Source organism: Melospiza georgiana, chromosome Z (assembly GCF_028018845.1).
Source record: "Melospiza georgiana isolate bMelGeo1 chromosome Z, bMelGeo1.pri, whole genome shotgun sequence".
Lineage (NCBI taxonomy): Eukaryota > Metazoa > Chordata > Aves > Passeriformes > Passerellidae > Melospiza > Melospiza georgiana.
The window spans coordinates 37078554-37105425 of NC_080465.1; the positions used below are offsets into that span (position 1 = coordinate 37078554).

At 35.9% G+C, this 26872-nt stretch overlaps 1 protein-coding gene across 37 annotated transcripts in view; it reads left to right on the forward strand.

Moving 5' to 3' along the window:
* PTPRD (protein tyrosine phosphatase receptor type D) overlaps positions 1 to 26872 on the forward strand; it is a 1169657-nt gene that overhangs the window by 940985 nt on the left and 201800 nt on the right. For all 37 annotated transcript variants that reach the window (XM_058043168.1, XM_058043170.1, XM_058043166.1 and 34 more), the window contains 2 exons: positions 3214 to 3359; positions 7458 to 7599. In XM_058043168.1, the coding sequence (XP_057899151.1) occupies positions 3214 to 3359; positions 7458 to 7599 (288 nt within the window). The remainder of the gene's footprint in view (positions 1 to 3213; positions 3360 to 7457; positions 7600 to 26872) is intronic.

Here is a 26872-nt window from a genome sequence, read left to right on the forward strand (position 1 = left end):
AACTTCAGAAGTATTTTGTCAGACATTTTATTTGAGTGCAGACGAACAATATTACATATCCTTAAAGCACAGGACAGAGAACAATACAGCAACTTCAAAATGGATTATTCTATAACATGATGAAATGTGAATTAATTAATTCAAATCAGTATTTCAGCATTCTGCTTAAACTTTAGAAAGTCAATGTAGAGACGCAGAAGGGAAGAAAGAAATGTCTTATGCTCATGCCAAAATATTCAAATGTTCCAATCAAAATGAGTTATTTTAGTGTCACTTTAAAAATATATTTTATAGAGCCATAATGTGCAAAAAAACTCCACTTCTATCTGGATAGTGGTAAACCATCTCTGATTTCAGAAGTTCTTGTGGCCCTTGAGGGGACAGCTTGACTGTTCATTGAAGCAGCAGCCTAATTTCTGTGGGGTTAAACTCTGTAAACAGATAAATGCAAGCTCAGTGTACTTAACGTGAGCTAGCAATAAATTCAATTTTCCGTTGTATATTAAGAGTGTAATTTGCAGTAGTTTTATAGTTGTCACTTTGGCTTCTCAGGAGTCCCAGCAAGAAGTGCGTACCAAGGAGGAGATGGTGGGAGCCCTCAGCTCTCAAATGCCAAAGCTTGTGGTACTCTTCAGAAGTCCAAGTTATGGCTATCTCCCACTCTGATTTTTTTATTTTATTTTTAGCTTGAAAAGGTATCAAAATTCCCTATTAGTATCAATATCTGAGTAGTTACGAGTATATAAGCAAGCAAAGCTTGGCTTGTTCTTGCATTTAAAAGGTAATACTGCAGCAATTTTTATGATTCATTTAAGAAAATTTAAGTACAGAAATATGAGATGCTGATTTTAAGTGAATTTCACTTATTTTAATTACAGTTGTGTTATTTTAACTGCATTTATTGATGTTACCAAGGAGAGTTCCAAGAGTTCCAAAAGCTGAAAGACTCTGGTATCATAGCTGGTAACATATTACATCTTATTTTTTTGGCAGATTTAATTGCAGTGGAAGGCTTCCATATAGATTGTTGCTGTGCTTAATGAACTGTGTTGTGGAGAGTTTTTCTTGAACTATGCACTGCTGTTGTTAAGGGAGATCGAAAATAGTTGTCAGTTCTCAATCAAAATTGCCCTCATGTTAATAAGCACAACTGTGTGTGCAGTTTAATTGTGTTTGCTGTCAGAGTGCCTAGAGGCTTAGGTCACAATCAATGTCAAGAAACTGACAACATTAATTGTAGAGATAATTTGTGTCAAACCTTAATTAACAACTTTTATAAAGATAAAGGCAACAAATACCACTTTTCATTTTGGCTTCTGCTGGGTTATGATTTCACACACCCCTAGACTGACGGTAGTTGCGTTATATGTAACAAGATGAACATTTTGATAGAGTAATAAAAAGAGGGATTGCATAGTGCTTACCTCTCCCTATGGCAGATAATTTTATAAAATAATTTATGTTCTAAGGATAATTTATCTTCTCTGATATTGTATGATACTTGAAAAATAACTGACTTACTTCCAATATTATGTATTGGAGGAGAGTTGTGACAATTTGTTTTTATAGAAATGTCTTACTTATGTAAAAAGAAGTTTGACCAGACAGATACATACCTTATTTTTTTCGACTGGGTTATGGTCCAAGTGAAAAACAAAGATCAACCCAATTCCATTCTATTCTGGCCTGTGAAGCTTTTTTGTTGATGTAGGTAATATTAGTCACATCATACAAGAAAGTGGATTTTATATACAGCCTTAAAACCTTGTTTTCCTTGAAAAGAGTCCACAAGTTGAAAATTGCGTCATTATGTACAACTGCCCTTGTTTCCTGTGTGTAATGCTATCTATGCCTCTAATGCTAGGTGGTTAATAAACAAAAGCTTTACTAATTGCTGGTTAGCAAAAATTCACGCAGGACGGCAAAAATACTGTTGCTCAGGTAGCTAGAGCTATTAAGTATTCAGTCATATTTCTGTTAAGTATTCAGTCATATTTCTGCAACTCCACGATGTAGGTGATAATGCTCTGCAGAAGCCACTATGCAGTTTTTGTAAGGAGTCGTAGCAGCTACAGTCCTGTAGTCCTTCACCAGATTTTGGACAGTTCTATATAAGAAATTGCTGGAAAACTGGTTGTACACCTTAGAGCAGTTAAGTTTAGTGAAAGATTTTTAATTTAATTTATTGCTATATGTGCTATTTGCTGCCTATGAGGTACTATACAGAGTTACTGTGTGCGCTTGGACTTTGTCATGAAGTGTTTCTCCTTCAGTGCTTTGAGTTCTAACAGTGAATTCACAAAATGTAAAAAAAAAATTAAAGATGAATGGCAACATGCCATTTTTCACTTGGTGGCCCACGATTACAACTTGTGCCACAGAATGTCAGTATATAGATTCAGTTGAGTTTCTTTACATATCACAGTGCTGACTTAAAACAAAAAGCGTTCTGAGAGAGCAGTTTTGTTGAAACCCAGATGTTCTTCATCAGCATATATTTTTGCCTTTTTTGTGGTCCAGGCATAAGGCCTGTGGCTTGGGAAATGATCTCAAGTATTTTCACTTAAAGTGTGCTTTATTTGCTAAAGTTTTGGCAATTTTTGACATCAGAGAAGTTCTTTCATAATTTCCCCATGACAGTACACTGTTTTGCTGGAATGTGCTCTTGCATTTTGGTTTTGGTACATTTTTGCCAGGAAAATTAGCAAAGCATAAATCTCTCTTCTGGTACAGTCCTTTTTGCCTGGATTCTTAATACATAATAATTTACCTCTACCATGCAAAATTACAAATGCTTTCTCCTAAATGTCCCTGATTTTAATGTCTCAAAGGTGAGCTTCCTGTTTTCATGACACCCTGTGTTCACAGCATCAAGTAGCTAATCGTGATATTATTCCAGTTGATTGATGAGCTCATTTTGTAACAGAAGTCAAATTGGATTTTTTATTTGTAATGGTGATAAAATATAATGTGTGATCTCGCTATTCCAATGCCATCAAATTTCTGTTTTAATACAAATTTCACTAGTAAAATTTGTAAGTACTTTAATGACCTTTTAGGTTTTTTAAAGTAGTGCTTTCTCATGCAGGTGAATGCTATCATTGGAGAAACAAAGCTTTTCATTTCTTTAAATTTTGAAGACTTGATACGACTTTTTTAAAATTTATGTTTACTGCTTGTATTAATACAGTTAATTTTTTTTTGTTGTTTCAGCACCACCAAAGTTTACAAGAACTCCCGTTGACCAGACAGGAGTTTCAGGAGGAGTTGCCTCATTCATCTGTCAAGCCACAGGAGATCCAAGACCTAAAATTGTCTGGAACAAAAAAGGAAAGAAAGTCAGCAATCAGAGATTTGAGGTATTAGGTCCATTGTTCTGTTCCTCTGAAAAACATTTTAATTCCAACTTTGTTTTTAATCCCACTTTTTGTGCTTTATTAACGGTGATTTAGCAGACTAGAAATGACTACCAGGGATAATTTGGTGGGAATACTCTAATGAAGTTTTTAATTTTGAAAACTGGTTGTGCTGCGTAGACCCATTAAAGAGAAAACTGCTACCGCTGTTTTCTAAGCTAGCACGGTTGGACTGAGGAGCTCTGTGGTGCCTCTGTTCAGTTTGCTGGTTCATGGAGAGCTCATGAAGAACTTGAGTTGAGCAGTGACTGCTGTCTCCAAAGAGCAAACCATCTCCTTTTCTGACAAGGTGCATCAAGCAGGCTTAGTCTTTGGCTGCTTCTGCTGCCACAATTCCTTACCCCTTCCGATGAAAGAAATGAAAGGGGCACTGTAGTTCCTGCTGCTGAAGAGGAAAAATAAAACTTGCTTGCTTTGATTTTTTTCTTAACAATAAATTAGGAAAAGGCTTGGAGGAAGATTTTTCTCTCCACAATCTTCAGTTAAAGGAAACAGTGAAAATAATCTGCTCAAAGGATTCTGATTTTTTGAGGGAAATAAGAAAATAAGTATTATGCCCTCTTGTAGTGGCAATAATATTTAATGTCAATATGGATTCACCTTTAACATGAAGTAAAAACTCAGAAAATGGGGGAAAGCTTTTAGAAGAGATATCAAAACTGGCACTAAGAGTATGCAATTGTCTCTTAATTGTTTTCAGTGTTAGAAATGAGACTTCTGTTTCCTTGAAAACAACTGTTCAGAGATTAAAGATTTGTATATAAAATGTATGTGACATGCATTTTATGAGAAAATTATCTAACATATAGTTATTAACAACCGACTGAATATTAAAGTCCTCTGTATTAATTTTTATTAGCATTTGTGAAGATGGTTTTTCCTGGCTTTCAGGTCAGATTCTTTTAGAAGAACTGCATTTTGTCTATAAACCAAATTTATTTTCTTGATTTTTGGTTCAATAAATATCTAAAGACATTGGAATTCATTCATTAACCATTATAATTTCTGGCTTGTGTATTTACTACGAGATGAAAAACAAAATCATTAATTTAAATGTTACCTCCTAGTGCCAAAATTGTTTGCTCTTTGCAGACCATATGCAGAGTTGTAATTGGCTAGAGGGATTAACATAGAAGGTTTATCATTAATTTTACACAATTTATCCTCTTCTGTTCACAGAACTTTCACTCAAAGTGAATTCTAAACAGAGAATGATGTATGTTTACTGTGTGTTATTCTGCAATAAGTCATGGTATATCTCCTTAATACATTGCTTTCTTGGGATTTCTGTAGCTGTTTTTAGGGAGAATAGGCAAACATAAAGAAGTTTTATTTCCATAATAATTATTTGCATGTAACTATAAAAATCACCTTAAAAATGTTTTAAAAATGCCTCTAGTGGACGGTTGAACAAACAGTATAGCCAAGTAAGATGGAGTGTATTTTGAACAAATAGATGACATTTGCCAAGTATTTTATAATTTTTATCATGTCCGCTGAGCAGAGCAGTTACAAAGTATGCATACCAAATCATTATTTTAAACAGCTTTTCTTTCTGTTTGAAGTAAGGCTGTTAATTCATGCCATAGAATCTGTAAATAAGAAAAGAACAACAGTAGAAATGAGATTCAAAAAATCCATATAAAACATTTGTGAAACAAGAAATGTCCTGAGATTTTTAGCTGGACCAGTAAGAGAATATTTAGTTTGGTTTCTTTCACGTTAATATTTTGTATATTTCTCTCAGTTACTTAATGATGACACACATCAAAATGTTTTACCTGAACACCTGTCTTCATAAAGTAAATACAGCTGGAAACGATTCTAGTGGTCCATCTTATGCACATGCTTTCCCAGGCATGCTGGAGGTTACTTTGTTATATTCAATAAACTTGGAAAGTCTCCTATAGGGTTTATGAAACTTGAAATCAGGACTCTTGCTGGAACTTGATGTATGTAGCAATTGGGGAACAAATAGTTTATTTCCTCTCTCGACTGTTTATATATTTTAAGACTACTGTCATTGAAATTTCTTGCTCACCAGCTAGTTCTCCCAACTTATTGACAATAGCAGTGAAAGCTAGGCATAGCTTCTGAAATTAAAATACACAGTAAGACCTCGAGGGTCTTCTTTATTAATCTTTCAGCTTTTATTTATATTACAGATATAGACTCTGAATGGGGATCCTTTCATTTTCCTCTTTCTGCAAATTAATTCAAATAATAGGAATTATAGAAATCTGCTTTAATTTGCTGAGAAGTCCTTTTCAGAGGAACTTAAGAAAAAACAGAAAAGGGAAAAATAAAAGTTGAAAATTGCATCACTCCATCTTGTGTGCAAAAATGCTTTTATTAAAAAATATCTGTCATAAAAAAAATAAAATCTCATCCAGTAGATGGGGAAGAGTTAGGAATTAACTAGCTGTGTTATGCAGAAAAGGGGAGGACTCATTGCATGAAAAAATAAATCCCTTTTATGATAGATATTTTTGAGACACCAGACTTGAAACTTAATCTCTGCAGTATTTACTGAATCCAATCTTCTGCAATTGTTTTCAGTGACTGTCCAGATACATTTATTCAGCATTCAGGTTTAAACAATAGCAATTACTCTATTTTAAGTATGTCTGTGAGTATTCAGATCCTATGCTTGCATTTTGTATCTGTAAGTTGATAGTCTGACTGCTTAAAGACTTTGAAATTATTTTTCCCTTATAAATGTCAATTTATTGAGAATTCTAATTATTGCTTTAATTGTGCTAACATCAGGTGGATATTTTGTGTTATCTAGATTAGTTTAAGATGGTTTTACTGGAAGAACAAGAAAAATACATCCCGTGGGCTATTAAAAAAATTCAGTATCAAAAAACCCCCCAGGGTTCTTATCTTACTTGCACCTCTCCCAATGCTAAGTAGAAACTGAGCGATTCCAACAATGAAAATAGCGAGATGCAGGGCATATTTACCATCATTTCTGACCCCAGACTTTAAAGCTCTCTTTTATCAACATGTACAGGGATCTCGTAGGTTGCTTCTGTGAAAATGAGACAGAAGGACACAAAGAGATGTGCAAATAGACATATCTGTAAATCGCTTTGTGCATGTATATAGAGATTATTTTGTAGAGAAAAACAAGACAAAAAAAATCTGACTGTCCTTTGTTTATAAGTACCATTTATCTGATGGTAGTACTGGTATCTCTCAGCAATTTTTAGAATTTATTTTTAAAAATGTAGATTAAAGAGATTACTTCTGTTACTTAACTATTAAGAAGGTTTTTCCAGGACCAACAGAGTGTTGCAGTACTCACCAATATTTGATGTGATTCTGACTTCAGATCAAGAAGGAAATAAGATCTGCTCAGTGAATTTTCTCATATAAATGTTATTACTTATTGTATGAATATTGCAACGTTAAAACGACATATTAGAACTTTTGCTGTATTATTTAGCCTCCTAAATGATCACTTTTTTAGATAACTTTACTTATTTTGTGGGTTAAATACAAAGCTAAACTGAGTCATCCTGTTTGGTTCAGAAACTGCAGACAGTTATTAACTTTGGAGCCAAATCAGTGAGTGAGCTGCACTCTGTGAGTAGAGAGGGAATATAGCTGGCAGCAATTAAAATGAATGTAACTGTCATTGAAGGTAAAGTACTTTAGCTGAGAGAATTGAGAAGCATTGGTAGTGAACTTCAGAATAAGAGAGCATTAAGTCACAGGCTTTTTTCTTAGAGCCGTTGTTTGCTGGCTTGGTTTTTTTTGGTTGTTTTTTTTTTTTCTTTTTTCGTTTGTTCATTTGGTTTTTGTCCTGTATTTCTTGAAGCTATATTAAAATGGCCATTGAGTACTCACTGAAAAGCAATGTATGTTCCTCTTAAACATTTTCCCATATGACTGGAATTTATCCTGCAACATAAATTTTAGAAACAAACCTGTCTTTGGTCACTTGAATACCAACAGACCAGCGTTCATGAACAGATTAGCTGAGGGATAGGTATTTGTAACAACATCTGTGACAGCTTTTGTTTCCTTTTATAGGTAATAGAGTTTGATGATGGATCTGGATCAGTTCTCAGAATACAGCCACTGCGCACACCCCGAGATGAAGCTATTTATGAGTGTGTGGCTTCCAACAGTGTTGGCGAAATAAGTGTGTCCACGAGACTCACTGTTTTACGCGGTAAGTTCTTCCTAAACATGACCCATTCACTTCATAGAGCTTAAAGAGCTGCATTGTTGTAAAGCAGAGGGTCCTCTCTGGCGGAGGTAAATACAGTTCTTTACAGGTGGACTTCGCTGTAGTCCCAATGCTGTTCATTATAAACTTTAAAAAAAAATACTCAACTGCTGTGTTTGTGACTTTTGACCATAAAATGGTAATGTAAGAATGTATGGTGTGACAGAATAGACTGAAGAAAAGAAGAAATAAGTGAAATAGGAGTGCCACACACAACAGGTTATCAATTACTACTCAAGCCAATCACTTTATGAATGCACTTGATTCACAGTTTAATGCTGCCCTGGGTACCTTAGCTTTGTTCAATCAGCATTTACACAGAAATTTGCTCTATTAACAGTGACCTTGAAAAGTTGCTTGAGCAGTTTTTAGATGCGGTTAAGCTGCTGCAGAATTTCTCCCACAAGAAGCAGTCATAAAAAAGGTGAAGGCTTCTTCTACTTCAGATATATGTCACGTGAACTGTATTACTTCAATAGGAAGTTTTTGAAAACAGTATTCAATTTTTTCAACTCCATCAGGGGTGAGGATGTTAATGTACTGCCAAGCCTACTGTCTAGATAATACTCAAGGGAGAAAATACTAGTGGTCAAATGACCTGAACATTTGTTTTGTCATCTGGAAATGAATAGACACTAGATTTGGCGACTCTCCGTGAAATAGCACACTCTTCAGTTTGCAGGGCTGGCTTTATGACTGAAAATTACTGTCTTGTATTTTGATACTACATGGCATTACAAGGTTTGCAAAATTACTAGGGGCCTGTTTACAGGAATTGAAGGTGATTAAACAGCTTTGCAGAATTTGGAGGAAAATTTGTGGAATGTGTAATTACAGTATGTTTTTTCCTTGAGCCTCTATCCCAAGCACTGTAGGGTGACAGGAGGATTTCTTTTTTCGTGTTATTCTCCAAAGTTCAATTTTTACTAGAAAAAAAAAAAAGATTCTATAATTTTATTAGCTATTTTAATCATTGCAGACAGTTCTGACATTAATGTTGGAGACAGCTAGCAACACTATCTGCCTATATATCAAAAATTAACCCTAAGGACATACTTTTTTTCCCTAGGTGAAGTCTGGTGTAAGGAAACCTTTTCAGTATTTAAAATCCTTATCTCTAATGCCATGTTTGTTCCTTATATTATCTTTTAAAAATTATTCCCAGTCAAGCCAATGAAAACAGGAATATTGATACATTGATGTTTTAACAGCACCATGGACCTGATCTTAACTCCCTTAGATAATAAATCAGTTAATAAAACTGATAGGAGGACTTCTTATGTACAGTTTCCACATTGTTGAAAATAAACATAAAATGACATTTTATATTCCATTAGAAATTTTTCAAACTAAAGGAAGATTGGGAGGAGGAGCAGGGAAAAACAAAAAACTGTATGAAAACTCAGGTGGAAATAATATTCTTTGTCTTCATAATTCCTTGTAGTGTATTTACAAGCCTACTGGTCATGAAATATGCATGCATGTGTTTTGAAAGAGAGTGCTCTAAACCAAAGTTCTTATTTGGCTTTTGTAGAGAAGCAACAACCCTCCTATCTCTCTACCAAGAACCGCAGCAAACGCAAAAGATACAGGGGGCATCTGAGTGTCAAAACTGACTTGATTGTACAATTTAGTATGTTTCTTTACAAGTCCTATTGATTATTAATCATTTTTTTGGTAACACGTGTAGCTTTGCTGCCTATTTTTTGCTTGGTAGTAAGAGCAATAATAGTGGCTCAGTGCCTAATTCTGATGATATTAGTATTGCATCCTCTTTTAAAAGCAATACGTAATGATATGCATATGCAAATGACTAATGAAAAAATCTTATTGGTTTGAAGTTAAAATTAAAATAAATTTCAATTTTAATTAATTTTTTAAATTAAGACCACTGAAATGTAAAGATTGAGAATTTTATCCATTATCAGAATACATACGGTTTTTGCAACTGCGGAAATATATTTGCCCCAGGAGTAGATTTATGGATTTAATCTGAAACTGGGAACATACGAGAATTCATGAACATACTGTGACTGTGGATTTAGATAAAGTGGTAATGTCATAGAAAGCAAGGAGCCTGCAGAGAAAAAGGGCATTATTAAGAAGTTTTGATAGGGTTAAAATTTGAATTGCTGAAAATACAATGGTTGGCTGTATGGCTTCCCAAGACACAGCATAATTCAGTGCTAAGGGCATTAGCCTGGAAGATAATTCTATTATTGCAAAGCCTCTACTTTGCAAACTTATACAAATCTTAACCTTGTACAGTCTGCAACAGTAGAAAGCTGTTGTTTTGGAAAACACTCCATTGATGATGCCTTTTTGGGAAAGAGTGCCTCTGCCTCACATGGCTGCTGTAGGAATAAATATATACTATAGATGTCAACAGGAATTAACTAGATTTAATGAAATACAGGACAGAGTAGAGTGAGTTGGAGCTGTGGTTGCTTATGCTTTACTCATCTCTGTGGTATGTATGCGACTCTGGAGTACATAGATTATATAGCCTGTATAACTTTCATATGTTCTTTTAATTGTTCTGCAATGGTTCTGTCACAGACCCAGCTTGTCATCTGTACCTCTTGTGAGATGTCACCCAGAGGTGGAAGTCAGATTTTACTCACAATTCAGCCCACAAGTATTTCAGCCCTAATATGGAATGTCAGTGAAATCAGGGTAATTCCAGGAGCAGAAGTGTCTACCTACATCCATTTTGTTTGATCGTTTCTTTCACAAATCCCAGCTTGAATACTGCAAAAAATTTATGCAGCACGGAACAGCAACATTTTTTCTGATATGTCCTTGTCTTTACAGCTAAACTTGCCAGTTTTTCTCTGTGGCCATGTAGAGTAACTTGTTCCATGCATTACAGATGCTACCATGTTTTGTTAGGTTCCTATACTAAGACCAATTCTTATTATTTGGATCTCAAAGAACTACGAACATAAATAAATTTTTAGCTTCTAGATCTTAGAAATTTACGGTGTGAGAAGGAAGAAGGGCAGAAAAGGCATCTACAGATGAGAACATTTCAATGCCTTACCAGAGACAAAATATTGGATCCTTTTTTCTGTTACTAGAGTAAATCAGGAAACATTCCAGGCTAAACTTGCATTTGTTAGGCTGAATATTGCGAGAGTTTGGACCAAGTATGAGTGTCTGAGATAACTGGAAACTGCTTTTGATTTTCTGTATATAAAGAAGTTGGCTGCTTTCCATGACAGATTCACCCATATGAAAACGTTGAATTTGAAGGGAAACATGGCTTGAAAAGAGAAGTCTGAAAGTTGATGTTGGAGACAGGCTGACAAGAGGAGTCAATACAATTTATTTTGGATGTTTCTGTTTTGAATGTTTGCGCTGAGAACCATAAGAATGGAACAGTGCTTTGATTCTTTTATTTATTGGTGCTTAATACACATGCCTTTCTACTCAAGAATGTCAGTGTCCTGGGGGGCACTAGAAGGAGCATTGCCAGCAGCTTGAGGGAGGTGATCCTCCCCCTCTACTCAGCCCTAGTGAGGCCACATTGGGAGTTCTGTGTCCCCTTCTGGACTCCTCAGTAAAAGAGAGACGTGGAGCTCCTGGAGCAAGTCCAGCAAAGGTCTGCAAAGATGATGAGGGGACTTGAGCATCTCTTTTGTGAGGAAAAACTTAGGGAAATGGTCGTGTTTAACCTGGAGAAGGGACAGCTGAGAGGAGGTCTTATTAATGTCTATAAGGAAGTGAAAGGAAAGTGCAAAGAAGATGGACCAGGCTCTTCTCAGTTATGCCAAGCAAAAGGACAAGAGGCAACAGGAAGAAAAACTGATGGACAGGAAGTTCCATCTGAATATTAGGAAGAACTGCTTTAGTGTGGAGGTAATTGTGCACTGCAGCAGATGGCCCAGAGAGGTTGTGGACTCTCCCTCGCTGGGGATATTCAGGAACTGTCTGGATGCAATCCCATGCAATGTGCTCTCAGTTGGCTGTGTTTGAGCAGGGAGGTTCGAGCAGATGATCCTGCTGCTGTGCCTTTGAACCTTACCTGCTCTGTGATCCATGTGTAAGCAATAAAAAGCTACAAGGTTGCTTTCTAAAAAGCAGCAGTGAGGTATTCCTATACTCCCCAGACATCAGGGATGTCATAACTTTCCTTTTGCTGTCCATTCATTTCACATTAACGCCACCTAAATCTGTTTTTAGGTCTTGCAAATGGTGGATATCAAACATTTTCCCTAGCTGTAGAACAAGAGTTCTGGTGTCATATAGAAGACTATAAATTGTTCAGGAAGAAGGGAATAGGTGCTTTCTTGTAGTAAGGAAACCAGCAGCAATTCTGTTCAGTTAATTTTCAGGAATTCTGGTCTTCATTTAAAAAAAAATTGTATGGTTATTTCTTTATAAAGTTTTGTCAAGACCATGAGGGCATCAAGAAGCCTTAGCTTGAACTGCTAGGCATATGAGTAAAGCACAGAAGTGTGCAGGTTTTAAGTAAAAATGTGGACCGCATTACATATATTCTAATACTTCTTCTGTTTGCTCTGTTTTCTTGTTTGGAAAGTAAAGAGGGAGGCTACAACAGGGAATTTATGCAGAAGGCAGTTTGTTTGTCTTGACCCATAATTTTCTCTTACTCTTGTTGATTTTGTAATACTCTGCATTACAAAAATACTGATAAACAGCATTTGTGTACCGCAGGCAGTATATAAGCCTGAAAGAAGTACAATTTCAGTGGAAAGTGCCTAGGGTGGTTATTCCTTTTTATATTATTAGAAAACTGATTGATTCAATGTCAAACATTCACTGCTGCATAAAGTGAAATTTAAAAAAAAGAGAAATATTTACTGTATAGTGTTTCCCAGTCCATTGATACCCACAGATATTGAAGCAGTTGTGGGAGATTTTTATGAGGCTCTCAGAAGTGCACAACATTTCTACATTAAGAACAAAACAGCACCAAATCTAGACAAGAGCAACCAACCAAACAAAAAAGACCCCAAAACGATTCCAAATCAGAGATGATAAATCCAAGGTATTACAGTTTTTGTTTCTGCTGCTAGCAATAGATTCAACGATAATAGAAGCTCATTTCTCTATTTGCACTTTACCTGGTAGTACTGAAATGAGAAGGAGCTCTGCTCTTATGAAGTAACATGTCATTTGGGGACAGCTATCTTAGAGGGCACAGAAATTAGACAAATGGAGTGGCAGGGCTGTAGTGGGAAAATGTGGAGTGGGATGTCTCTCATTTCTAGACAAGTGGGAGGAAGGACTGTGCATATTCTGGATATCAGCTGCACAGTAGGAGAAATTTTCTGTGTTTCAGCTGGAACTGTATAAATTATGTACACCAGTGTTTGTCTGAAACTGTTTACTGTATAGTCACAGTGATTAATGCCAGGTGGTTGCTAGTAGGACAGGCTTTTGAAAGTGGAATGAAGAGAAATAAGGGAACTAAGAAAATACCTGTGCATGAGCTTAATACACTGGAAAGGCATTTATCTCAATCATATATTGCATGATAAGGCTTTTGAAGAGCCAGAGGAGTATCATTCTGCAAAACTTCCTGAACTTTCAGTGGCGATGCTGTGTGTAGCACTTTGTGACCAGAGCTAGCATGGTCATTACAGTTCTATTTTTATTAAGCCTCTCTTTGAAGAGGAATGTTGTTCCTGCTGAGAAAATGCTACTTTACAGTTTATGTTGCAAAGCCTCTCCTGGGTAGCTGTGCAGGGAGGATTAAGAAACTAAACATCACTGCTTGAAAATCACACAATAGGATTTTGTGAAATAGTGAAACAAAAGGCGAGGTAGCCAATACAACCCAGTCGATACAACAGCATGCAGATTTCTTGGAATGGCTTATGAAATAGTACAGACTTAGAAATATTTATCTCTAATAATATAAACTAATTTGAAATACTTTCTTTGGGTATGCAAATGTTATGTCTGGCAAATAAATATTAAGCTTCCATGCAGTACAATTTTAAATACTTAATAATTTACTGATCTTTATAAAGATGAAGTGTTGACATTTAACTAGTAGCCAGAAAAGGATACAAAAGAGTAATGAAATGCACATCTCACATCCCATAGCTGAGTTCAAAGATACTGTATGTTTCAGTTCTGTTAATTGCAAGCATGGACATGGTAGTGGTTTAGGAAGTACTGTGTCTTATAAATTCTTAAAAATCAGTAAACATACAAAGGTCTATCACTGTAAATACATGATTCAGGGTATTGAGTTCAGTTTTTAGGTATATGCAGTTGGGTGTGCTGGTTTAAGAGGTATTGTTGTTGACTTTTGTGTAGTTCTTCAAAAAACATGTCATAATAATTTAATATTTATGAAAATCATTGCATAACACCTGGAAGTATTGTAAGAAGTTTCTGGCAAGTGTCTCACCTTGTTTTTTTTATGGTTAGTACATTTTAAAATATTTCCACTCATATTTCTATATGCAAAATTTATCAAATACATTTTTTTTAATTGGGGAATATTTTGGTTTCTTTTTTTCTGTAGTGTGAATTTTACAAATTTTCCCTTCTCTTGAACAACATTATTTTATAAGTAGCCCCCTACGTTATGAATTTAAAGCTGTACATTAGAAAGCTTTTTTCAAGATGTAGAGATGTCACTTTAGAAAATTAGTGAAACAGCAGTCCAAGATTTCTTAATTATCTTTGTAAATTCCTGTAGTCAAAACTTTCAGACATCAGTTACTTTGGAAAATCAAGATTAGGCTTATGTAAGATCTTTAAAGATGTAATTAGAAGGTATCTGTAGAAACCAGATTTTTTTGAGAAATTTCTCCTAACTTTTTCCCTCCTAATTTTTTACTGGTGAAATTTAATTTGTCTCTTTATCATCCTGCATATTCTTTTAAGATGATTGATTGCTCAGTTATGTTTTCTAAATCAACTTACATGGAAAAAGTTTTCCTGCTGCCAGTTACCACCTATCATGTCTTTGCAAAAGTCTATTTTACCTACTTCTAATTCTCAATGAATTTCACATTACTGACTTTCATCTAGCCAAATTTCTGTTTTACATAAAATACTGTAAAGTTACACAATTCATATTTGGGCGTAGGATTAGTTTTATTTTATGAAGTATTGGCAGTAATACAAAATCATTTTGCCATACCTTTTTACTGCAGTTTGATGTTCCTAAGAGACAAACACTGTCTTCAAATCCGTAATATGGCCAGACTATATTGTATTTGTAATTATTGTGTATATCCATGAAAGAAAATAAACCTACGGATGATGATTCCTGAAAGGATATCTCACACTTGTGATCTAAGAAGAGAAACTGAAATAATGCTGGACAAAAGCAGAGCTGCTCTGTTTAGGTTGAAAGAGTTCTTCATTGACAGTTTTGGCTAAGAATGTACACCTGTTAAATCGTTTCAGACAACTCAGCTAAGACACTTTCAGACGCTTGCAGCTAAGTGACTAATTTTAGCATGACCCCCATTCTGCTATTTAATGACTGCATGTAGAATTATAGGCATTTTTCATAGCCACAGTGAGTATATGCTGGCTGCTTGTAAAAATGCAAATTAAGCCATGTCGAGCAGATAAATTTTAAAACATGTTTGTTTTATACTTTTTTTCCCCACTCACTGATACCTATGATGATTCAATCCATTTTCACAGATGATCATCCTTACATCATCAGAAATCTGTCACAAATGATAGTAAGGACAATGCAAAACAAAATATTAGGGGGAGGAGTAATATTTCTCCTACCTACAGAATCAGTCCCAGGTGATGTAAGATCAGAACTAAAACACAAAATATCCTAACATAAGAACCGTGACCTGCTATATACAATAAGGAACCATTTTGATCTGGTTCTTTAAAGACCCAGAAAGAAGCAGCATATGGATGTGATCTTAAAAATTATCTTTACAAGAAAAAGTGGATTTTTGTGTAAAAGTGTTAGCTTTTCTGAAAAAGTAAAGCGAGGCAGGAGGAATGGTATACTTCTGTGCGATAATTTTGATATTTTTTAGTGCTATGTGTCCTTTTTGTATACAAATGATACTAAATTTCTTTTTATTCTGCCTGGCTGTAATATAGTTCAATTTAAATAAAACTGTCATTCAAATTTGCATTGTGGTTCTTTTTATCTACTTAGAAAATAGAGGGCCATTTGTCTTTTTTAATTACTTGAAAGAAAAAGTGCAAATTAATTTTTGATACACCAAGAATTCTTAGAATACAATCACTTCTTCTGGGTTTAGTAGTTGTGCATGAATTGAAGGCCTTTGTCCTTGTGTAGAGTGCTGTTGGCTCAGCATCAGGTGTTGAGATTGTGCAGGTTTTCATTGCTCAGTGGCCTAAACCCTCTCTCTCAAGTGAAGCCAAAGGAATAATGAAATCCAGTGCAGTTAATCAAATGCCATGTTTCCTGTTGTTTGTATAATCTGTGGCCTCAATTTTGGATGCATTTTATACATCTGTCTGTCCACTCACTTAACAAAATCTTGTGATATTAATTAGTAATGTAATTGTTAGAGTTGCACAACACGGAGTGTAAAATTGATAAAAGAATTCTATGGATTTTTTTCCTGTCTTTATTTCATATTGATTAAAAAAAATTCTAGGGATTTTCTGTTTAAGGAGATGATATGGTGATTAGTTGCTCAACCCCTGACAGTGTCATCATATCTGTAAGGAACCCAGTGGTATTAGCTGCTTGATAGTTGCAATTTAATTGTTATCACAGCAAATCTTCATATGAGATGTCTAATATAATGTAAGAAAACCAAGGCAATTACTAGAAAAAGGCATATATTCATATATAAGGCTTGTCTTCATTTTTCCAGGCTAGCCATTTCTGTGAGCTCTCGTGTCTTATCAAGTGTGCAGTTAGGGTGACAGAAATGTTTGCTGAAATGTAGGATATGTTTGACACTAGTGTACTGAGGTGACAGTAAGATTAAATACATTTTAATGTAATAAGTGCTAATCCTCAAATACAGAAAAAGCCCAGTAAGAATGCTTTTTCACATATATATATAAAAGTAATTTAGAAATTAGAGAAAGCTTATGTAATACTTTGGCTTGCTTAGCCTGGCAATAGGTATTAAAATAGTATTTATTACTGTAATTCCTAAGTTTTCAAGGATTTGACGTAGGAAGAAGAAATAAAATGAAGAGCACATACTAAAGTATTCAAGTATTTTTGGCAAACATACAGACATCAAAAGGAAGGTAACATTCAATAGACCTTGACAAAACAAAAATATTCTGTTTATTAGGACTGGAAATGAAACAGTTCTGAAACAGTGACTTTCAGTTGATTCTGCAAAGGAAAAGAGGCTTTGTTGCATTACTGTGGCAGGCGATTGCAAGAACTGTGATTTAAGTGGCTCTGGGATATAAAATCCTGCTATAATGTATATAACTTCAAGTATTTTCAGTGCTTGCTTTGAACTGATGTAAAGTGCTGTACTTGGTTTACTAGTGTTCTGTTTAACCTCATAGCAAGATGCAGTTCTTGCTCCTGGTTCAGTATCAAATTAAATTTCTTCACTTACAAATGAATAAAACATGCAAAATTTTGTCTTATGTCCATAGTGATTTAAACTATTCTATTTAAATGATTTACTGTTACAAAGAATCTACTGTGAGGTAAGATGTTAGCTAGTAATAGTAGCATTTGAGCACTTTTGTGTATATTGAATGCATCTTGTGACCTAAAGTGTCAGTGCATGCTTAATATGACAACAGCAAAACAGAATAATGAAGAAATTCTTCAGGTGGAAATACTTCAGCAAACTTTTCAGTCAAATACAGTCAAAAAGCACTGATTAGAGCCAGGTGTTTCATTAGGGCATTTAGTGCACCTGAATCTTGGCTTGTGACACAGGTCTTTTGTGACATTTACCTATTTCAGGGTATATCAACAATGAATATGCAAACTAGTGTTGTTACCGGAATTATTTGTATTATCGTTACTACATGACCCCTTTGCATTATCTACAAAGGTCGTGGGAGTCTGAAAAGGTCCCTGCTGCCTGAAAAAAGCCTGTATTATTCAATTTACATGAAGGCTGTGCAGGGAAACCCAGGAAACTACAAATGATAGTTCTAGCCTCAGTTCCTGGAGAAAATTATACTGAGTACTTCTGAAAGGCATTTAAAGAACAATGCAATTAACATTGGTTCACAAATGGGATTCACAAAGGCCCTGTTTACCAAATTCAATATCCATCTATGATATCCTCCAGGTGTATAAAGAGAAGGTGGTGGATGGGGCTTTTCTGGATTTTAGTAAGGCTGTCCCTCACAGTATCCTTCTGTAAAAAGTTGTCCAGTTGTGGAATGGGAGAGTTGACAATGCTATGGGTGAATGTCAGAGCTGAAATGATTGTGATGAGTGGGGCTAAATCTGGCTGGCAGCCTCTTACTAGCGGTGTTCCACATAGATATGTTTAAGGGTCAGTCCTGTTCAAAATATTTATTCATTATCTGTATATACGAGAATGCACCATTTTGTATCGGCAAGTTTGCTGATTGATACAAAAATGGAAGTTGCTGTTGACTCTTGCAGAGTGATCCTGCTGACCTTTCTAGACGGACTGAAACACTAGACAAAGATTAATGAGACAGAATTTAAGTTTATATGCCAAATTCTTAACGTAGAGCACAAGATCACACTGGGGGAAGTGTGACTGAATAGCAGCTTTTCTGAGAGGGATCTGGGGCTGTTGGTTGATTCCTTGGGTCAGCGCTGTCAGCCAGGAGGGCAGATTGGGTCCTGGGGTGCATCAGACACAGCATCACCAGCCAGCCCGAAGAGGTGATGGTCCCACTGCACTCAGCAGTAGTGTGGCCTCACCCTGAGTGCTGGGGGCAGTGCCAGCCCCACAATTTATAAAAGATATGAAGGTCCTTGAATGCACTCAGAGCACGGCAACAAGGCTGGGAAAGGGACTTGAAGCCTTGTCCTCTGAGGAACAGCTAAGGACTTTTGGCAGCCATAGTTTAAAGAAAAGGAGGCTAAGCCCTTAGTGCTCTCTACAGCTTTCCAGGGTGAGGAAGCAAGAGGGAGATGTGGATGTATTTCTAAGATCTAGTGAAAAGATGCATGGGAATGGTTCTGAGTAGCATCAAAGGAGATGCAGCCTGAACTAAACCTCAGAAAGTATTTCTTTACAAGACAGTGGAACAGGCTTCCTAGAGAGTTGCCTGAAGCCTGTCAGTGTTTATGAGGCATTTGGATAAGGCCATTAATATTTGCTTTAGCTTTCAATCTGTCCTGAAGTGGTTGGGCAGTTGGGTCTTTGGACATCACTTCCAAATGAAATATTTTATTCTATTCTTAATTATAATATTTACTTATTATATAATATTAAATTATAATAAATATTCTTTATTTGACATCAGTTAGAACAACTATTGTTTTAAGAAGAATGTCAAAAATTTTGGCTTCACAAATCCTTTGGTTTTCAATCAGCACAAGTTCTTCTTCTGAACATAAAATCATCTTGTTCTTTCTATGCCCATTCATATTCCCAGCCTTTCAAAAAAAAATTATTGTAACATTATAGCCATATTTTCGTATCCTGTCTAACTCAGCTAAGTCCTGTTCTTCATTACAGGGAATATTCTTGTGAAGAAATCCATTTTTTATGATCGCTGCTATGAATGGCAGTTAAAAAGTACTGGGTTTTTTAATTCAGTGTGCCTAGCTTAGTACCAAGCTCAAAAGCTCATCTTAGCTCCCATACATTCCGTTGTTTCACCTGTTGCACTGTCATGTTTTCACTAGGCCTGTAATTTATTTTCATAAAATATATCATCTTAAATGGCATTATCAGCCAAGCTGCTAAGATAAACAAATCTGTATAGACAACCTCTATCATAATGTTCACACAGAGATTTATTTGGGTTTTGGCTGTACAGATAAGGAAGTAGGCTATCTGCGAAACCCTCTTCATTATACCTGCCGCAAAGAGACTTTCAAAGGAAGTGAATTGAGAGGCTGAAAAGTTGCCAGGTCTTTTTTTTTTTTTTTTTTTTGCAAAATGCTGCTGTCACTTGGAACTTGATTAATGGCAAGAAGATGAAGCCAAGTGGAGAAAAGCCATTAGTAAGCCCAAAAGCAATCATTTTTTGTTGTGCTGTGTTACATAGAGCAAACAGAGGTTTGAATTGAGAATATGTTCAAGTCAGTGAAAAAAAGGTCGTCTTCTCTGGACTTCAAATCTGTCAAAACTTGAGTTTGGTCATTAGTTGCAAAATGTCAAAACCACAAAAGCAAGGAGAAAAATTTCTAATTTCATTAACATTTATCAAACCTGGAAACCTAAATTTAATCTTACTGGTTGTTCCTGTGATGGTACTGAGTGAGTTTTGTTTCTAAGGATACTTACATCAAAAAGCTGCTTATTGGGATATTTTTTGTTGAAATCTTGAAACAGAAAGGGTGAGTGATATTTATTTTTTAGTGAATTGTTTAAACTTAAATGACTGTGTAAGTAGATATTCTTAAATATGGCCTCATTTTCTCATAGAAATAGAATGCACTATTCTGAATGTACTATTTGGTTCCAGCAAGATCTTCCAAGATATTTGGAGTTCCGGAATTTACATGGTTTTGGCACTAATACTGGCTGCTAACTCTCAAGAAATTATTTTTAAAAATAGATTAATTTTTAATATAAATGATACATACAGTTGAAACTGCTCCCCTTGTGAAAAGGTAGGAAGTTATGCATCTGTCTGTAGTGCAGTTTCTTTCTTATTGCATTCTTATGAGTGAGTCAAATAAATAAGGTGATATTTCGTGTATTTATAATGAGTGTCATTTATTCATAGAATCAGAGAATATGCTGATTTGAAAGGAACCCAACTTTGGCCTACACAGGAGAGCCCCGAGAGTCACACCTTGTGCCAGAGAGCACCCTTGAACTCTGTCAGGCTGCTGCAGTGACCACATCCCTGGAGAGCTGTTCCAGTGCCTCTGGATGAAAATTCCTGATATCCAACCCAAACTTCTTCTGACACAGCTCCAAGTCATTCCCTCTGGTCCTGTCAGTGTCACCACCGAGAAGAGATCAGTGCCTGCCCCTCCTCCTCCCCTCATGAGGAAGTTGCTGACTACAATGAGGTCCCAGCAGTAAGACCTCAGCCACCCTTATAAGGCTTCCTCTTCAAACCCTTTACCATTCTTGTGGTCCTCCTTTGGCCACTTATAGCTTTAAAATTTTCATATATTATGTTGCCTAAAACTGCCCCAGCACTGGCGGTGAGGCTGTCCCAGCTCAGAGTGGAGCAGGACAATCCCCTCCCTTGCCCAGCTGTGATGCTGTGCCAACAAGCACACAAGGTTGGCCCTCCTGGCTGACAGGGCACTGCTGACTCATCTTCATCTTTCTGTTGACTGGGATATCCAGCTCCCTTCCCACAGTGCTGCTCTCCAGCCTCTCATTCCCCAGTCTGTCTGTACATCCAGGGTTGTCCCATCCCAGATGCAGAATCTGTAACTTTCCCCTTTTTCATCTTCATATGGTTGGTGATTGCTTATCTCTCTCATTTGTAGAGATCTTTCTGCAGGGTCTCTCTGCCCACAAGGGAGTCAGGAGCTGCTCTCAATTAATGGTGTTGGCAAACTTACTTAGTCTTCTTTCCAGTCCTGCATCTGATGCCGTTTTGGTTTTTACCTTTTTTCTTTTTATATATTCTCTGTATTCTTTACACAAATATTTGTAACTTTGTAATTTCCTTTGTAATTGTAGTCTAACTTCAGTATTTTCCTAGAAAGACAAAGTATGTTCCAAAGCCCCTGTCCTGTTTTGGTTCTCCTTAGAATCCATGGCTGAAAAACAGCTCTTCAGACACATTTTCATCAACAAGGTTCAGTCCCATCTATGGGGTGGAGAATTTAGAAGGGGCTTGGACTGGGTGGGAATTGCATCAACAGTTCTACACCTTATTGGTGCTTTTTTGTCAATTTACCAAACTTATAAAACTGTATGCACCCATGTGGGGAATGGTCTTTTGTGGACATTTTTTCTTAACTGCCCCTGGAGGCCTTCTATAAATATCCACTTTTATATTAATTCCTGTACTGATATTATCACAAAAGTGTGTTGTTTTATTTCTAGGTTGAAAAAGGCATTACATCAAGTCGTTTATGAAAATGTTGAAGAGCTAGGCCAAAGGTGGAGCCCTGTGGAACCCCACTAGTGGCAGGTCCCCAGTCTGATGTCACCCCATTCACTGTAACCACTGTGCCCCACTCATGAGCAGGTTGTTCACCCATCACATGATGTGTGTATCCAGCTGTGGGCTGGACATTTTGTCCAGAAGGATCCTGTTTGAGACAGTATCAAATGCTTTGCTGAAGTTCAAAGGGGTTACATCAACTGACTTTCCTAGATCAACTAGGTGAGTTACCTGTCATAGAAGATCAGATTTGACAAGCAGGACTTCCCCTATGAAGCCATGCTGGCTGTAACTGATGATTTTATTGTCCTTTTCCAATACCTCCCAAAATAATCTTCTCCATTATTTTACTGGACACTGAAGTGAGATTGACAGGTCTGTAGTTTGGTTCTGTGTGAGGGCATCCTTCCATTGAAAATCAAGACAACATTCCTCAGTTTCCAATCAACTGGGACCTCTCCAGAATCCCAAGACTACTTAAAAATCATTGAGAGAGGCTTTATGATGACATGAGCTAACTCTTTGAATCTTGGATTAATCCCATCAGGCCCATCAGTTTATAGGAACTCAGCTCAAGCAGCAGATCTCACATAAGTTCAAGGTCAACTGGGATTTTATCATTATTGGAATCATGGTCTTCCAGTTTAGGAAATGTTTAAAGATGAAGGCAAAGAATGCATTAAATACCTTGGACTTGTCCATGTCTGTGTTTGTGAGATGACCACTCTCATCCTGTAATGGGCCTATGTTATTCCTACTCTGCTTCTTGTCATTAATATGTTTGAAAAAAACCTCATTTTATTGCTCCCACTATTCTGTCCACTTTCAACCCCATTTGAGCTTTGATTGTACAATTTTTTTTCCCTACAGCAGTGAGCAGCATTTCTGTACTCTTCCTATGTCACCTGACCTTGCTTCCCCTGGGCACACAACTTCCTTTTTCTCCTTATTTCCAAAAGATCCATACTCAGCCAAGCTGACATTCCGCCTCGCCTGCTTGGCTTCCGTTATTGTTTTCAGTAGTTCTAAATTCATTATATTTAATCTACTTCTGCTTGCAATAGGGAAACACACATATATTCTCTCAGTAGCATAGTTATTTCCAGGTGCTCAGAAAATGTAAATATATATATTTGAAATAATAAGCTAAATTTAAAAAATAAATTGACTGTTTCAATAATTAAAATTAAGGTTTGGGGGGTTTGATCTTTTGGGACTTCCATTTTCTAGTGTCCTTTTTTTTCTCTTAGTGAGAAAATATTTGTATATTTCAAAGAAATAGTGGTCAAATCTTAAATACTGATGATGGGGCGGTAATCAGGTGGTAGTGCTCATATTTTGAAATACTACCAGAACAGTATTTAAAAGCTACGTATTATTATTTAGATTATGGTAAATTATTCTTACTTTTTAACGAAATGTTATTTTTTTCCCCCCACATTCTCGTAATTATCTCAAACATATTAATTACACTCATGATTTACCATCTCCTTAAAACAAGTGAAAGAAATGGTCATATTTCATTAAAGAAAGAGGCATACTACATCTGTTAGGAACTCTGTTGAAACTGATGAACATACCATGAACTTTTGGATACAATCATTACATCCAACATTTGATAATTAGGTGGGACTAATAGTGGAATTCAGAGTCAGCTAAAATGGTACAAAGTTTAGGTAATGTTTGAGTGATCACTTCTGAATTTTGCCTTCCAAGAAGTTAATAATTGATTTAATTTTCTGTACTTAGACCCATGTTATTAATAGGAGAAAATCTGATATATGGAGCTTGAAGCTGGATTATCTCTGCTAAAGGCACAGCTAATGTAGTTTCTTTCTCTTACCAAATATTGGTGGAGTTTTTATAGTCTCAGTTTTGCCGTGGTAACTTGATATTTCACATATTCAAAAGGATCTTCCGATTACGCTTGAACGATTGCAGTTGTAGTTCAAGGCTCCTCGCCATAAGAAAATACTGTAATGTAAGAACATTTTAATTAGGTAAAAGCAAACAGAAATTCAAAATCTGTATAACTTCAACATTTTTAAATGTTTTTAAATGTTTTTAAATGTTTAAAATGTAGAGGAAAAGATGAAATTACTTAAAACAGTAATGTACGTGGTTATTGTTTCACAGGCAAGTAGTTCCTGACTCTTCTTGCCTCTATATGATTTACTTTTTTTTCCTGGACAATACTTTGTTTTTCGCTTTAGAAGTGGCTAGTTCTCTTGTACTGCATAATAGTAGCACTCTCTGGACAGACTAAGAAGACAGTGCAGCAAACACCAGCTTCCTTCGGGGAGAGAGTGACTTGGTCACAGCACCTCTGGCCACATTTCTGTCCACATCCATCTGTCCGGCGGTGAAAAGCTCTTTTCATTCCTTTCCAGTGTTTATTAAAGCAAGGAGTGAAGGTCAGTTTTTGCCTCAAGTTTTTATTACTGATAGACTGGCAAAAAAACTAAGATAAATTTTTCTAAGGCGGGCCTACAAAGGACATTGACAGCAACATACCTGCTTGCTCCCTTTTAAACAAGGGAGAAAATAATTTTTTTATGTTCTTCTTCCTTACCTGATGGAGAATGGTGTCTGTTGTCAGGATTATTAGCAGGATAATTCACGCGCCTTTACTAGGCAAGAAGGTAAAAACAGAAAGCTGTTGTGGTAGTGCATTCCTTCAGTTACCTCACCTAGATTTCACAAAGCATTTCTAGCCCAGCCACATGGGTTTTGTTCTTAATAATGAATATTGGAAAGGTTGAAGCTTAGCTTTTGACCTGGAGGAAAAATAAATTGTTAGATCAGGGGTCAGTGCCTTGAACAGGAAGAATTGGGATTCTGGTGTTACTTACATGGGTCCTGACCATGTGTTGGTGTTTCCTACAGAGCAATACCATTTCTTATGTTGTGTGACACATTATTTTTTTACCCTTAGAATTAACAATAGTTTGATTCTCAAGTGGCCCGCTTGTTTCTTGCTCCGTTAGGTTTCTTTGGATTCCAAAAAGCTGCTTACACTTGGAAATTGCATCAGTCCTGATGCAAAAAAGCCTTCCAGTAAGCATTGAAAGCAATTTTTATTCAAATTGTCTTAAGAAAGCGTGAATATTCAATATTATACCATGAATATTTGCTTTTCTATTCTTTGACTGTTGTAGAAGAACTTTGTGGTGTTTTTTGCAATCCTCTCATATAATAGTGCGTGTTCTGAGACACTGTCACACTATCATTTAAAAAGGGTCTTTGTGTCAGAAGATTTAAAAACTTTTATGTTTTGAAATAAACTTTCAAATTATTAAGCATGTAAGTAGGTAGATAGTGAGTAGGTAGAGAAATAGTACATTTTAAAAGAGATAACCAAATTTTGCATATGTCTTTTCTCTGTGTGTTCAAAATGGATGGGTTTGGCATTTGTTGTGCACAGTGAAATTAACCTTCTGAATAAAGGAGAAAATTATAAAGAGTTCTTTTTCAGCCAAGGTTACTGGTGAAGGGAGGATGAAGTAGTGAAAATGGTGGGCAGGAAAGGAAATCTGTATTTTAAAGAGGTATTTTTTTCTGTTGAAAAATGTCTTAGCTGTTTTATGTGTTTCCTGTTGCACTTAAGGTGATGGGTTTATTTCTGTCTTTTTATGTTTTAAATTAGCTGAGATGATAGTAAAATACATAAAAAGTTGAAGACTGTTATTGTGAAAAATATATGACATTATAATATAATACGATACTCTAGGAAAGCAGTAGAGTAAGAGTGAGAAAAATAAAAGCAGTCTCTCAAATACCAAAATTCTGTTAAACTAAAGGTAACTAATTAGCTTTGAGTAACAGACAGGATAAGGGCAAGAGAAATACTCTTGGATTCATCTGGGATGTTAATGGATGTGATCTGGAGGCCGTGACATCTACTGCTCCTTGAAAAAAATGAATTTTAGATAAAACTGGTAAAATATTTTGAAGTTGTAGGTGAAGAATCCTGAGAGTGGAAGAACTCAGGAATGGGTGTCAATGAAGAAAATTTAAGTTATTGGAAGTCAAAAATAGCATACAGAAAGTTCATTTCATCTTTAAAAAGGGGTGCTAGACAAATTATTTTTATTGCTCAAGAAATAAATATAAAAGTTTCAAAATCACATTCTCCAGGTAGAAAAAAATGGAAGTTCCTAAACATTAAATAAAATAGAATTTCTAAGGCAAATGAGCATAGAGAAGCCCAGCAAAAAAAATACCTGATTTATTTCTGTTTTTTGAAAATTTTGTCTGGTCAAGCTATGAATTCAGGTTGGGATGCATATTACCATACTTCTTTATGCTTAGTTTTTGTACATAAATTGTTTTTGGCAAGGACATGGCAGAACCTTATCAACCAAACCATATTTGGAGCACAATAGATGCCCATGCCCCTGATGTTTTTAAATGGGCAATTGCTGTTTTTAAATCCTTCTATTCCAGTAAAGGCCAATACAAAGAGGATTACTCAATGGCAGAACTAGTTAGTCTAGCTAGCCTTTCCCTTCCTAGGGAAAAACTTTCCATTCTTGGATATATTGTTTTATAACATAACATAATAATATAGGAATGGATAACAAACTTAAGTAAGTGCACTTGCTCTGGTTTCCTCATTTTTGCTGCTGTTAGAATTGATCAGCCATAAATTGGCAATAAATTGCCCACTCTTAGCATTACCCGCATTATAGTAAGTTTGTTCAGTGTGTATTTTTTCCCAGATAACGAAGTAAATGTCTCCAGGTGCTTCTGTAGTTTTGGCATGTCTCAAATGATACTAGGTGGATGTTTGATAAAGAATTTTAACTAGGAGAGAAAAAAGTTTCTGCTGAAGAAGTATGTCTTGGTTTAGGAATATATCTTCCCTAGTTTAGTGTTCCCATGGAAACACTCCAAACCATATTCCTCTCAATTCCTCCTCCCATTCCCTCCTACATCAGGTTGGAGAGCATGACTAGAGGCACAGAAGTTGAAGATCATGGGTTGAGATAAGAACAATTTACTGGAAACAGCAGTGAAATAAGGCAACAGAGAGAAAGTGCAAGTA